This window comes from Glycine soja, chromosome 14, assembly GCF_004193775.1.
Source record: "Glycine soja cultivar W05 chromosome 14, ASM419377v2, whole genome shotgun sequence".
In the NCBI taxonomy this organism is placed as follows: Eukaryota; Viridiplantae; Streptophyta; class Magnoliopsida; order Fabales; family Fabaceae; genus Glycine; species Glycine soja.
Genome location: NC_041015.1, coordinates 4,452,399 through 4,467,765, shown reverse-complemented (window position 1 = coordinate 4,467,765; position 15,367 = coordinate 4,452,399). Strand labels below are relative to the sequence as shown.

Genomic DNA, 15,367 nt, shown 5'->3' with positions numbered 1-15,367 from the left:
TAGGATATGAGATTAAAACATAAATTTCTATATTATTTGTATGATGTTCTAAACATGTTACTTTATGTTGTTTGAATGTTTAACTTGTTTTTCTTTTATAAAAAAAAATTGAATGACTTTGTTTTTGACCAAAGATGTTTTGATATCCTTATTTGATAAATTTTTAATTTTGATAATTAACATAAATATGAATATTTTATTCACGTAAATTCTTTTATGGTAGAAAATAAAATCCATTTTATGTTATATTTCTATATATTTTATTATATAAATATATATATAAGACAAAAAAAGATGTCACGAATTCAATTAAAAAACATAATTTTAAGCCGCTACAATATATAAAGTAGTGCAGAAAGGTTGTGTAAGCAGCTTTTTCTTAATCTTATAACTAACAGACCTTGCAACATACAATTGAAACATAGAAAGCTAAAAGGATATTGGAGGAAATAATCGACAATTACAAGGAGATTGACAATATAATCAAAGATTCCATTTGCAAGACGTAGGGACAACAAACTCCACAAATAATTACACAAACAACAAACAAAAATAGTCCTAAAAACAACAGCAAAAGAAAATAACCACACAAGAAAAGAACACTTGTTAGACTATATTTAAAATTTAAATAAAAAAGACTTTTAAGACAAAAATATTTCACAAAATAATCTAAACAGAATCTTTATTTTTTGTTTTCAATTTTTTTATTATCGGATTTATATTGAAACATAAGTCGTAACAATTTTAATTACAAATCATGTAAATAATCCATCTAAGAACAATGGTTTGGCTTGGCTTGTTTCGTATCAAAAGCGTGACACACAAGACAAACGGGCTTCTCATGGTGGTTAGATTAGGTAGGCACCCGAAGCCATTCCTTGCCTATCATATTTTTTCTTACTTACACGAGTTGAATTGACTCACTAGGCACCCCGAGTCGAGAGTCATAACTCGTTCACTCTTTCCTTACACTCACACTCTGTCTCTTTTTCTTCTTCAAACTTCCCTCGTCATGATTTCCAATTCCCTTTACTGGTAACCAGATCCTCCAAAAATGATGAATCACGATTCCAACAACGAACAACATCAGATTCTCCATGTCTCGCAGGACGACGAGATAATGGAATCGCTAATCCTCGATGACGACGGCTCTTCCGTTCAGCAGCACCACCGTCCTACGTCGCCGCAGAGCCCTAATTCCCCTTTCAACTCGTTCCTCGACCCTCCCTCCTACGCCGACGCGATCTTCACCTCCTTCGATTCCAACGGTCACGACCAAGCCATCGAATCCCCCGCCGCCCGATCCGGCTCCGAAGACTACCTCCACATCTCCGTCACCGATCCTCAGAAGGAGCAGGACATCGCCACCTCCCTCGTCCCCGGCGCCGCCGCCTTCTACACCTACCTCATCACCACGCGCACCAACCTCCCCGAATATGGCGGCATCGGTGCTGAGTACGCCGTCCGGCGGCGGTTCCGCGACGTGGTGACACTCTCCGACCGGCTCTCGGAGGCATACCGCGGGTTCTTCATCCCGGTGCGGCCGGACAAGAGCACGGTGGAGAGCCAGGTGATGCAGAAGCAGGAGTTTGTGGAGCAGCGGCGCGTGGCGTTGGAGAAGTACCTCAGGAAGCTGGCGGCGCACCCGGTGATCGGGCGGAGCGAGGAGCTCAGGTTGTTTCTCGAGGCCAAGGGGCGGCTGCCGCTGGCCAAGACCTTCGATGTCGCGTCGCGAATGCTCGATGGCGCCGTGAGGTTGCCAAGGCAGCTGTTCGGGGGAGAGGCGGAGCTGGGAGAGGTGGCTCAGCCGGCCAAGGGCGGGAGGGACTTGCTCAGGATTTTCAAGGAGTTGAAGCAGTCTGTTGCCAATGACTGGGTTGGGAGCAAGCCACTTGTTGTGGAGGAGGATAAGGAGTTCATGGAGAGGAAGGATAAGTTGGTGGATTTTGAGCACCATCTTAGCAATGTTTCTCAGCAGGTTTTGTGTTTCACTGGTTTTGGCTTTAGTGTTTGTTAGTTCACCATGGTGCATTTTGGCAATGAGCTTAACTATGTGCATATTTAGTAAGTTCATCATAAGATTAACTATGGTGCATTTGGGTAATCAGCTTAACCAAGTGCTTGCTTATTCAATAAGCTCATTAAAAGTTTAACTGAGTGCATTTGGGTAATGAGCTTAATTAAGTGCTTATTCAGTAAGTTCATTATGAGCTTTTGGCTTCCATGTTCATTAGTTGAGTGTGATGTACTTCCTCTAGACTCATAAGGAAACAATCAGTCTTGTATGTTGGACTTAAATATAAGTAAATCTAATTAATTTTGTCCTATTTAATTTTATTATTCGTAAAATACCCTTCATTTAATTCTAATTCTATTTTCAGTGACTCCTTTTTATTTATGATAGTAAGTTCCAATGAAGGGCATTTTAGAAATAGCTTTATTTTTTACTTGAGATTAGGATAATTAAATGATGTCAATTATTTTTCTTAATTAGTGTGAAATTAATTATTTTTGCTTATATATGAGTCTAGAGGGAGTATTTGGGTAATGAGCTTAACTAAGTGGTTATTCAATAAGCTTACCCGGATAAGCTTTAGTGAACAGTGAGGATTATTAAAAGAAGTTAAAGAGTTTATAAGAAGCTTTAAGTTGCTTTTGAGCTTAACCTAACACCTGCTTAAGCACTTAATTATAAGATATGTCTGAATAATTCTGTAAAAGCACTTCCAAACACTCTCCGAATGCATGTTTGGATTAAGCTTATTCTGGGGGGAATAATAGCTTTCTGATAGCTTCTTGAAAGAGATTTTGAAAAATATGGTTACTTGGTTGAATTGACAAACATTCCTCTTCAAGTGTTGCTGTGATTATTGAATTTTGTCTAAAATGTGCCTCCTTTTTTGGAATTTAGATACCATGTCCATTTTCGTCCTGTGGAACTGAATAAGAACAATGTTGTTTTTCACTTTGCCGAGCTTGATTTTGTTTATCTGCATTGACCTGCAGGCTGAATCCCTTGTCAAGTTTCAGCAAGACATGGGTGAAACGGTTGGTGAATTAGGTCTGGCTTTTGTAAAGCTTACCAAATTTGAGACGGAAGAAGCCATATTTGAGTCTCAGAGAGTTCGAGCTGCTGACATGAGAAATGTGGCAACTGCAGCTGTTAAAGCAAGCAGGTTATATAGAGAGCTGAATACACAGACAATCAAACATTTGGCAAGTACAAATATTCTTGTGACTTATGATAGAACCTTTTAGCTTCTTTATAAATGTATGGTGGAAACTATCATGATGATAGATGCGTTAACCTCCTGATATAATCCCTAACTATTTTCTGTTGTTGATGAGTAGTATCTTCTTTATGTTGCAGGATAAACTACATGAATACCTTGGGACAATGCTAGCTGTTAACAATGCATTTTCTGACAGATCTAGTGCATTGTTGACTGTTCAAACACTCTCATCAGAACTAGCTTCTTTACATTCACGGGTGGAAAAACTTGAAGTTGCTTCATCCAAAATATTTGGTGGAGACAAGTCTAGGATGCGGAAAATTGAAGAGTTAAAAGAAGCCATTAGAGTTACTGAGAATGCTAAAATTTGTGCAGATAGAGAGTATGAACGAATCAAGGTAACCTTTTATTGGGTTGTCCTCTCCTTTCTTTGGTATACGTAACTCCGACTTTTGAGCTTTTATCCCCCTGCATATTAACTCATTTTTCCCTTTCAGAACTGACTTTTCCATATTTTCTTTGTCATACTATATAATGCATGTCTCCATATTTGTCATATACTGTAGATTATTGTCTTCATTTGCTTTTGTTGCATGTGTGCAGTTATATTAATGTAGGAGAAGATATGACACAACATAACTCAGTCAATGAGTTTGATATAGTCACTAAATTTTGAACACCCTTACATCCCTTGTGGAAAATTGATGAGATCCTATTAAATTATCATAAATGATCATAAATAAAAATTAGTATTTTTTCACTTTGATGATAAATTTGACTCTATATATATTTTCACTGGATTTTCTTGATGCTTATAATGCAAGTGTATTTGTAGACAAGTGTCAGGGTGAACGAAAAAAGACTATAATGGTGTCAAAGCCACATGTTGTTGCACTTAAATGTTTCTTCGAGGGCTGCTTCTTCCATTAAAAATGTCAATTGATAGCACATTTTGTAACAGATTCAAATTTGATTTCTAGATCTACTGCCATCTCAATATGGAAAATCCAGTGTTTTTTTAGATCAGACTAATATCATTGAAGTAGTGAAGACATTATTGGCTCATGGTTTACTAGTCAGACCATGGTTGAATGGTGATAATTAGATAAGTATTTTTCATATTATATAATATATTAATTAATAAATTAACATACAATCATATGAAATCAGATTAAGTAAGTTTTAAATTAAAAGGACCATATTATTTATGTCCTGTAGAAGCAATTATAAGAGGTTGAATAATAATCATCCAGAAAATGCCACATGGAAGCAAAGGATGACCATTATATTGCTCAAGAGCCTCAAAGTCCTACATTGGACATGGAGTAAAACATTCAAGCATACAACATATATATATATATATATATAAAAGAGATAATTACATGGACCTCCCTTGAGGTTGGCGGTAGTTACCCTTAGATATTGTTTGTTTCAAAAATTACACCTACCTCCCTTGTGTCTCTTGCTTTGTTAATTTTAAGGTAATGTGTATGGTTTGTACTTAAAAATAAGGGAGGTATTTGTAATTTTTGAAAACAAAGGGTCTTTAAGCATAAGAATAATATATAAAATAAGGGATGTAAGTGTAATTTCTAAATCAAGGAAGGTTTAGGTTTAATTATCTCTGACTTCAAGATATATCAGTGATTCAGTGTAAAGATATCCCTATATACAAAATATAAAATATATATCATACTCCACCTAGTGGGATAAGACTTTGTTGTTGTTGTATACCCCACGAGGAAGCTTTACTACAAGTCCCTCACAGAATAGTGAGTGGAACATTCAGGCATACAATATATTTAAAGGCTGATGCTGCTTTCGGTTTATAGGATAGAAATAGAGAGGATGAAAATAGAAGACAAATATTTGAATTAAAGTAAAGTGTAAAAGGTATGGAACCCACATAAAATCCACATTATTTCTCCCCTGTTTCTCTCCACCTCCCCTGAAAGGCTCAAACAAACACAACATAAGAGGTAGGCAAGTCATTTCATGTCTAAAATAAAGCGTAAGAATAATATTTAAATAAGGAATGTTAGTGTAAAAGGTGTGGATAAAATTCACATTATTTCTCCTTTGTTTCTCTCCTCCTCCCCTCAAACAAACACAGCATAAGAGGTAGGCAAGTCATTTCATGTCTAAAATAAGGAATGTTAGTGTAAGTTCTAATCAAACAAGGTTTAGGTGTAATTACCCCTAATTTCAAGAGAGATCAGGGTAATTATCCCTATATAGGGTTTTGATTGCTCCGGTTTTATGGACTGAGTGAACTGGACAAGGGATTGGTTCACCGGTTTTTCAATTGGTCTGGTCTGGTCATGTTCTTGTTCATGTCTCCATATTTGCTTTCATTTCATGTGTACAATTATATTAACTTAGGGAGAATTCACTAAACACCTTTTCACCCCTTATGGAAAATTGACAATGCGATCCACTTAAAATATCCTAAATGATCATAATAAAAATTATCATCATTACACCTTGATAATAAACACAAAAAGAGACTGGAATAGCATCAAAATCGTCAATCAATAGTAGATTTGGTCATAGATTCAGACTTGATTTCTAAGTCCATTGCCATCCCGATATTGTAAAATCCAATATTTTAATAACTGGGTTTGTGTGGTTATGGTTCACTGGTAGGTCGGATCATTGTTGTGAAATATTGCTGGGAGAGTCTTTATCATGGAATATTGTGTCAAAATATCACTTATAATTGTGGAATGTTTGCAGGAAAATAATAGGAGTGAACTTGAAAGAATTGACCAAGAGAGGAATAGCGACTTCCTAAGCATGCTGCGAGGGTTTGTTGTCAATCAAGTAAAGCTCATTTATCTTCTATGTTCTGTAAGCTGTTACGTTTAATTGGCTTTTATCTTTTGTAATTCAGAACAGTAACTATTCTACTTCATCCATTTTACAGGCAGGCTATGCAGAGAAGACGGCAGCTGTGTGGGAGAAGCTTGCGGAAGAAACGGCTGCTTACTCGAGTGACAGCAGCTAAAATGTACTTGGCTGTATAAATTATTGTTTTTGCCTTTTCTATGCAGAAATTCTAGATTTTGGTTCCATTAATGTAATCTTATGTAGTTACATTACTTTAGACGAACTTAGCTTTAGCCCAGAGTTGTATATGCATATATCCTTTTATTTTTGTCCAACCTTCAAGATTTCAATGGGTTTAACTAATCAGAGTTGTACATTTCTTGCATATATCCTTAGTTTAATTGGAGAGAAAGTAAATTCATAATTTACTTTTTTCAATTTAAACTTTAAAATATTTTCTCCTCCCTTACAGGTCTTTTAGTTTTAACTTTTAATCCTAGAATTATATATATTCTTTTATTCTCATGTCATAAATTAATGTTGAATTTTTTGTTATGGACCCACGTTGACTATCTAACCCTTTTAAAGATTGATTTATTTTAAAACGCATTTAGCTTGGACATGAGCTATTTGTGCCGTTGATTTCACCGCAGCAATTATCTACGAATGTGACGAAATAGAATTAACGCAAACGGGGGAGTTTGGTTGGTGGAGAACAAGAACTAGTTTCTATTATGAAATGAAACTAATGAAGTGTTAAAGATAACACTCGCTGATTAGAAAGCACGGTACTATGTACAGACACAGGCACTCCAAACAGGCAAAAAATAATGTAAGAATGAAAGAATAATAGATTGTCCTACCTACACTACACTACTACTACACGTTAGTCCTAAAGAGAAAAGTAAACTCAAAAATTGTCCACAATAACACACCCAATATTCATTCACTAGTCGAAGGGATGGCTCCATCGTCACCCGAACTGGCTGCTGATATCTCTGGTCTAATCTCTTCAAGCTGCTGAAGGACTTGCTGAACTTCTGGTCGTGCTGATGGAGAAGGATCAACACTGTGCAAAGCAAGCTTCAACGTGTTCAGCATCTCGTCGCCGTATGTTGAAGCATCTCTCATCAACTCTACATCAAAAACCTCATTTGTCCACTCCTCTTTGACAATGGAGGCAACCCACTGAGGTAAATCCACTCCATTCATAGCCTCACCAGGTGGCTTCCCCGTTAGGAGTTCTAACAAGATGACACCAAGACTGTATACATCTGTTTTTGTGTTGGCTTTTTTCAGCTTCGAGAGCTCAGGTGCTCGGTATCCCAATGCTCCAGCAGTGGCAATGACGTTAGAATTAGCAGCAGTTGTCATCAACCGAGAAAGACCAAAATCGGCTATTTTAGCATTCACATTCTCATCCAGCAGCACATTGCTGGACGTAAGGTTTCCATGTATAATGTTCTCCCTGGAATGAAGGTATAACAAGCCATGAGCCATTCCCTGTGCTATTTTCATCCTTGTTGGCCAATCAATGGCTGTTTCTGGCCCACGAGCTGCACAAAAATGGAAAACAGTCAAAACAATAGTGTTAAGATATTAAACAAATATTCTACCATGGAAATAAAAAATGATGATAGCAAACTTACAATGTAGGAAAGAAGCAAGACTCCCATTAGGCATGTAATCAAATACTAGAAGCTTTTCTCCTTTGGGTCCCAAGTAATAGGCTCTTAATGCCAAAAGATTCGGGTGTCGAATTCTTCCTATAACACTAACTTCAGATTCAAATTCTCTTTGACCTTTAGTGATCTTTTCCCTCAATCGTTTCACTGCAGCTTGACTTCCATCCTCTAATGTAGCCTTATACACAGTTCCATATGTACTCTTTCCCATTATCTCTGCTGTTGCACACAAGAGATCATCAGCTGTAAAGGTCAATGGTCCATCAAAATGGACTAGTTTGCCTCCGACCTCGCCACCCGCTTCGGCTTCGCCTGCGACAGGAGGGACTCCTTTTTCTGTCCTGCCAGCTGCTGCTGCAGATGCTCTCCCCGTGGCCTGGCCACCCTCAGCATTTGATGTTGCTCTTTTTTTTATCAAGCAGAATAGCAGAATGCAGCAAATTGTTACCAGGACTACAAGGAGCACTCCTGCTACTATGAGAATTATGTCTTTGGTGCCTAATTTCTTATGATGACGGTGTTCTGATATTTCAGGAGGTGAACCAGAAGGAGCTAGGGAGGGACATGTGGTTGAAGGGCTATAGCCACATAGTTGAATATTCCCCACAAATGAGCTCGAGTTAAATTTTTGGGCAAGTAGGGTGGGAACTGGACCAGAGAGGTTGTTATGAGAAACGTTGAAGAAACTAAGACTACGCAGATTATCAAAGGCGACTGGAATTTCTCCACTAAGATTATTCAGTGACAAATCAAGCTGCCTAAGCTTTGAAATGTTTCCAATATTTTGAGGAATGTGGCCACTAAATTGGTTTCTGCTCAGAACTAGAACAGAAAGATTATGCAATCTGCCTAAGGCTTCTGGGATTTGATTGCCAAGGTGGTTGTTCTCTACATTCAAGAGAGTGAGTGAGGAAACATTAGAGAGAGCGGCAGGCAAGCTTCCATTCAAGGCATTGTTAGAAAAATCCAGAGTTTTAAGTCTAGAAAGGTTTCCTATTTCATTTGGGATAGCTCCACTAAACTGGTTATGACTAAGAGAAATCTCTGTGAGTTCACTCAAGCCACCCAAAGAAGCAGGAATGCTTCCACTCAACAAGTTATGATCTATGATCAGATTTCGAAGCCGAAAGAAGTTATTTTTCAAGCTACCACCCCATGAGTTAGGAATAGAGCCCGAGAGGTTATTGTGTTGAAGAGATAGGTAGGTGAGAGAAGTTAAGCTAGTTGGCATTGGGCCAGACAAGGAGTTAAAGCTCAAGTTAAGCCAATAAAGCTTAGTGGCATTCCCAAGGCTCATGGGGATTGTCCCAGTGAGCAAATTATTGCTGAGGTCCAAAGACTGAAGCAAAGGACATGACCCTAACGAAGGAGGGATGGTCCCTGTGAACCTATTGTTGAAGAGCTGAACCCCTCTTAGATTGAGAAGAAGTCCAAGTGCTGAAGGGATTGAACCAGCAATTTGGTTATCATGAAGGCTAAGCTTTCTAAGCCCCCTAAGTTGGCCAATCCTCTCAGTTATGTGACCCTTCAACCCCTTCCATGGAAGCTGGATCACAATGACCTGTCCCTGAGCACACTTGATGCCAACCCAAGCTCCAGAACAAGCTCCATAGCCACTGTCGTTCCAGCTTCTCAAGAAGCCTTTGGGATCAACCAGCTCTTGCTTGAACGCTTGAAGTGCTAGGAAGTTTGATTGCGTCACAACCACCCCATCCCAACGCTCTTCACTCGCCACTGGTACCATGAGAATCCACAAACAGAAAAACAACCGGAAAAAATGACTTGGGTTGTAGTAAAAAAAACATTTCGAGGTCAGGTTCTTGTTCTCCATTGCAAACAAAATGAAATATTTTTCAAAAAAGAAAATAGTAGGAGAGTGAATGAAGCAAGAGAGAACTAAAGAAGAAAAAGTAGGAGACTTTGATTGATTATTACTTGGTGAGTCTTCTTCTCTCTAGGAGTAGTAGTAGTGTCCATAAGACACACACACAGTGGTTGGTATTGTGAGAGAGAGGAGAAGTGGGCATAGAAAACTAAAACAAAGAGGAACAAGAGTTGGCTGAGGGATTTTGTAGGAATGGGAAGAGAGAGAGGAGGCACGTGATGGTCATAAGAGAGTGGGGCGCGCGGGGTGAGGAATCTTGTGTTGGGAAGAGAGAGCAAAAACTGAAGACAGACAATTGTCAGGTGGGTGTGGTGGTACAGTACAACCCTCCCTCTTGCTTCTTGCAAAGACAAACGGCTAGTTTTTTGTTTTTTTTTCCTTACAACAATGCACATTTATTTGTTCTTTTCTTCAATGTTGATGTTCTTGTCTGTCCGCAACCCAAAGTCCCAACGGCTATTTCTTCTTCATCTTCGCAGTATAGGCCCATCCCATTTCAGCTCCGGACCGCAAAACTACAAAATGCTGCCAAATTACTCACTTACCCTTCTCGCTTCACCTGACTACGTGTGGATTTGGATTTCTGCTACAACTTCCGTTTTGCAGAAGCATCAGACTCTTCTTTTGTAAAATGGAGTTCATTAACTATTAGATTTATATTGAAATTTATGCATCATATTTTGAATGAACATTCAAACATACTACCCCTTACATGAATCTGATCACTCAACATCGCCAGAAAACTTATCAATTGTTCACCCTAATGTTAAATTAAGATTTTAATATGTTTTTTTTATCTTTGTAAAATTGGTAAGTTTTGATTTTAGTTTTTATAAAAAAAAATATTTCTAAGAAAAACGGAATAATTAATTTTAGTCTCTTACTATTATATGAAATTTTTAACTGTTTATCTATTTAATAAAATATCAAGTGACTATTTAGGTAGGACTGTTTATTTTAGTTTTTTTCTTCCAAATTCCTAAAATAAATATTAACTATTTTCCTTAAAATGAAAATTAGGGACAAAAAATAGTAATTCTAAATTTTGGAGGGATAAAAGTGAAAGTAAAAGTTCTTATAGAGACCAAAATCAAAATTTACTTATTTTATAAGCATACAAATAGTAATTCCAAATTTAAGGAAAATAAAAAAAGATTTTTTTTATAGATACCAAAATTAAAAATCACTGATTTTAAAAGGATTTATAAGATATTTAAGCCAAAATTAATTTAAGATAAATGCTACAACAATACATTCTTTAATACGTTTTCCAATCATATTTTTTTAATGATTAAAATTCATGGAGGTCTCATTAAATGAGTCATATTTATCACTCATCAAGAAAATTAGTAAGACACATGAAATTTTATCAATGAGTTCAAAAGAGCTAGTTACTAACTCTCCACTTAATTTAAATTTAAATGGTGAATGAAATATTGCAAAATAACTAACTCTAAATCTTCTTACGTTTTCTAGCTAGCCCTCCATTTTATTGTAGTAATTAAATTTTTATATTTTGAAGATATCAAATGTATTTAATATTTATTTAAATTTTTTAATAAAATAAAAAGAAGATTTGCAGAAAAATATAGCGTTTCTCTTTTAAAAAGAAAACTAGCTGTTTTTATTATTCTTTTTGATTTATATTGGCGAAGAGAAATAGGCCTGTTAAAAAACTCTAGTTGGGCTAAACGGTTCAAAACTGAACTGGGCCCAAATATCAATTGTCCATTCACGATAGCTGGTTCAGGTTACCTCGTTCTGCGTTCTCCTTCAACACAACCGCGAAAACCTTAACTCAGAGCTCGTTCACCATACCACCCAAATCAATTGTCCAAAATCGCGGCTCAAACCGAACATTCGAACTTGAATCAGGTCTCGAATAGAAATCTCGTTGCAATTTCTGATTGTTATTTTCTGATTTTCTCATCGATTGTGATTGTTCTTACATGTTTACAAATTGATAGTTCAACTTATACTGTTTGTCATATTTCTGTTCAGGAATTTTGGGGCAAGGTTGCTAGTGTTGGCAGGATTCAGGAGTAACTATAGTTCAAACCTAGTAATTCTCGCTCCCTTTGCTTCTTCGCAAAGTTATTCTAATTGTTTTGTGATTTTTTTCTTCAGTTCAGCATTTGGCTCTGTAGATTAATATTATTGTTTGAGTGAGTTTCCTTTTTTGATGTCAGATATGGAGATAATTTTTCTGCATTAATTTACAGTTTCAATGTTGCGATACCTTGGCTCATGTTATAGTTGGCATTTTTAGGTTTAAACTTAAGAGAATTAGGTACATTGGATGCAGAATTTATTTATTGTTTATCATAGGAGGGGTATAGAAAGAGAGGGAATTCATAATTATTGGTAACTTGGCATGGGAAGTCATGGTAAATTGGTAATGGCAACTGGCAAGCACCATCTTTTTTTAGGCTTTAGCATATTTGCCAAACCTGGGCTTTGAAGAATGGGCTACAAGCCTACAATTGAACTTTCAAGCCAGGTACCTTAGTGTTTTTCCTCTGTCTTTTTGGCACTAACCACTTCTTATCAACCTTCATGTTAACATTACATTTCAACGGATAAAATGACCATGGTCTTGAAAGTTGAAACCAAAACGAAAAGCAAAGTAATATCTGCATTGCCTACTTGTATACAAGGTAGAATTTCCCTTGCCTACTAGTAACAACTTACGAGCTTTATTGATATTTGGTAATAATAATATAGACTGCATAATCTGCATTTTAATGTCTCTAGTTGTTGCTATTGGTAATTGGCATGCATTGTTGTGTGTATATACAGTCTTCCTGTTAATGCATATAGCCACCCATTTAAGACGTGGGCTAATTGTTTCTTTTAATTTATTATGCTGGTCCTAACCCACTGGTGATGGTCTATATTGACAGCTACTAGGTTTCAAAAACTAATCTCTAATCTGTATATTGATTATTGAATACCAGATAGTAGAAGAAAAGGAACTTCAGCTGGTTTTATTTGATAGAGAAACCACTGTTACAGAAATATGGAAGAGGAAGAGGTGAATCGATGCCAGATTCAGGAATGGTATCCAAAGTTCAAATCTGTATCCTTCAAGACCTTAATTCATCAACTTCCTGAATCATTTATTCAGTACCTTCTTGATGACTCAGGGCCCTTCCTGTTGCCTGATTCTGTCTTAAATGAAGATGCATTACCCAATAGAATTCATAACCCGGATGAGGAAGAAGATTTTCAGGTGTCTGAGGGATCTGGTGATGAAGCAGAAGCTTCTGCACCACCTTCTTTTCCAGAACTTGAATTGAAAATTAAGGACTTCATTGAGTCCCTTGGGGGTGCAGTCTTCCCTAAGCTGAATTGGAGTGCCCCGAAAGATTCAGCTTGGATAAGCACCTCTGGTACCCTTCGATGCATCAGTTTCAGTGAGATTGCACTTTTATTTCGAGCATCTGACTCATTGGTCCATGATTTGTGCCATGCTTATGATTCGTGCCAGGATAAATCTTCAACTAGACCCCAGAATTTCTTTCTTGCTCTCCGTAAATGGTATCCATCCCTTCAGCCAGACATGGAATTTCGATGTTTTGTACGGAATCAGAAATTAATTGGAATTTCTCAACGGGAGGTTACTACTTTTTATCCTGTTTTGCTTGAAAAGAAGAATGATCTCCTTTTTCTGATACAGGCATTTTTCATCAATCATGTGAGGGCTAAATTTGAGTCAGAAAACTACACATTTGATGTTTACATTACAAAGGATGACAGAGTTAAGATTGTGGATTTCAACCCTTGGGGTGCATTTACATTGTCATTGTTGTTTACATGGGATGAATTGGACCATATTCATAGTGAAGGAAATGATGTGGAGTTCAGAATTGTGGAAGATCGTTGTGCTGTCAGGCCAGGCCTTAAAACAGCAGTCCCATTTGACTACTTGGATACCAGCCCGGGGAGTGGTTGGGATCAATTTCTAAGAAATGCAGATGAAGAGTTAAGACGACAATCTACAGGAGCTGGTGCATGATAATCAGATGTTTTTTTTTTATTATTTATTTTTAATTTCATTTCGAGAGTTTTGACAAACAAGGTGAAGACACATCTTTGAAAACATTACCCCGTAGAGGATGCAGTTTTCCTTTTAGTCGTAGTCTTTATGGTTTATAAGTTTTTATATTGGACTTCTAGTTGCCATTGTAAGTTGTATCCAAATATCAGGCCTCGGATAATTTAATGCTGAAACATCAGAGGCACATGGAGAGCTGAAGTGGCAATTGTCTATGATGAAACCAAATTATCTTCCCTTTTAAATTTTACATATGGAGAAAATATATCATGTATTGGCTTTTTGTATTATTCATGTGCCTAATTTTGTATGTTTCTTTCACTGCAAACACTTCCTAATGCGCCTTTGTTGCATCTCTTTGGCAAACTCGGTACATAATTCCTTTTGGGTACATCTTACATGCATAGTTGATTATTTCAAGTACATAACTCTTTTATCATTCTATATTAATAATCTATACATGATCATTTAATAATTTTGTTCATGTGTTTTGTGTTTCGTATATAGTATGTATATGTTCATCACCAATCTTTTTCAAGGAATTGAATGACAAAGACATTGAGTGATGGCTTTAATCTCCATATGTAAAAGCAATTTAAATTGAAAGTAATTTTTTATGCCTTTACATATTCGGAGATTAAATTGTGAACACACAACCTTTTTAAGGGTCTTTATCAGTACAAGTTGTCACTTTTGTAAAAGAAATCTTATATTTACTCCTACAAGATCACATGTGCACTTAGAGCAACACTCTATTGCTTCATTTATTTTTGGATGGTTTGGGTGATAGATTTGTGTGGGCAGGGGGGAGTGAAAGAGGGAATAACTAGGAGTTGCATGTGTTTGCTTGTATAAAAGTGACAAGTATATGATGATGGGTCTCACAGAAAATGCTCCCCTCTCCATAAATGAGACTGCACATTAATACAAGTTAGGAATTAGCAAGCTACCGAAAATACCTTTATTTTTTTTTCTTATTTCATATTATTTAGGAATTTTTTTAGTAAATTTATCTTTTAATAAACATTATATTTTTTTTCTACCCTTCTCATGTCTGGATCACATGAGTGGATAAAATTTTTACTATATCTTTTCATTCTTATATCTCTATCTAAATAATACATATTTTTATCTCATCTCTCTTCTTTCCCTCCCTCCTCTATCATTTCTTTCTTTCATATTTCTATTTTGATCCAAACACATAATAAAGGAAGGTATTTAAGACTCTAAATATAAACTTTGAACAAAATTTAGAGTTTTTTGAGTTGCAATAGTGTTCAGGGGACTAGTTTATGTATTTGAGGGAATATCTTAGTTTTTTTCTTCTTCTTGTTGTACATCAAGGGTAGGATAATACTACTAAATTAATAACCAAGATGAAATGTCAATTTTAATCAAAGAACAACATTAATAATATCTATAATAGTACATCTAAAGTGTGTGTCCTTAATTAATAGTGATAAAAAAAGGTATGAAGATATTACTTGTAACATGATTTACAGTCCACATCCCAAATGGACCAAATCAATAAATAATTTTCACGTGGGAAAAATCGAATTTGTGATTCCTCAATGATTCTAAAAAAAGCGAAGTAATGAAGATAAATGAATTAGGAACCAGTAATTGGAAAAGTCAAAACAAGAAGATACTAACATCCATATAAACAGGCCAAACACTC

At 36.4% G+C, this 15,367-nt stretch overlaps 3 protein-coding genes across 3 annotated transcripts; 2 read left to right on the top strand and 1 right to left on the bottom strand.

Annotated features, from left to right (window-relative positions):
* The first annotated feature begins 840 nt into the window (after positions 1-840).
* LOC114383667 (sorting nexin 2B-like) lies at positions 841-6,449 on the top strand. The gene is made up of 5 exons (XM_028343390.1): positions 841-1,978; positions 3,007-3,216; positions 3,371-3,631; positions 5,970-6,056; positions 6,160-6,449. The coding sequence occupies exons 1-5, from the start codon at positions 1,055-1,057 to the stop codon at positions 6,238-6,240; spliced, it is 1,563 nt and encodes a 520-aa protein (XP_028199191.1). The 5' UTR covers positions 841-1,054; the 3' UTR covers positions 6,241-6,449.
* A 313-nt stretch (positions 6,450-6,762) lies between these two features.
* On the bottom strand, positions 6,763-9,985 carry LOC114383665 (probably inactive leucine-rich repeat receptor-like protein kinase IMK2). The gene is made up of 2 exons (XM_028343389.1): positions 7,712-9,985; positions 6,763-7,618 (listed from the first exon to the last, which is right to left on the bottom strand). Exons 1-2 carry the CDS (start codon positions 9,576-9,578, stop codon positions 7,005-7,007), a joined length of 2,481 nt encoding a protein of 826 aa, XP_028199190.1. The 5' UTR covers positions 9,579-9,985; the 3' UTR covers positions 6,763-7,004.
* Positions 9,986-11,357: 1,372 nt separating this feature from the next.
* On the top strand, positions 11,358-13,979 carry LOC114385509 (cell division cycle protein 123 homolog). Its single transcript, XM_028345623.1, has 3 exons — positions 11,358-11,507; positions 11,634-11,694; positions 12,590-13,979. The coding sequence occupies exon 3, from the start codon at positions 12,652-12,654 to the stop codon at positions 13,648-13,650; it is 999 nt and encodes a 332-aa protein (XP_028201424.1). The 5' UTR covers positions 11,358-11,507; positions 11,634-11,694; positions 12,590-12,651; the 3' UTR covers positions 13,651-13,979.
* The last annotated feature ends 1,388 nt before the right edge of the window (positions 13,980-15,367 follow it).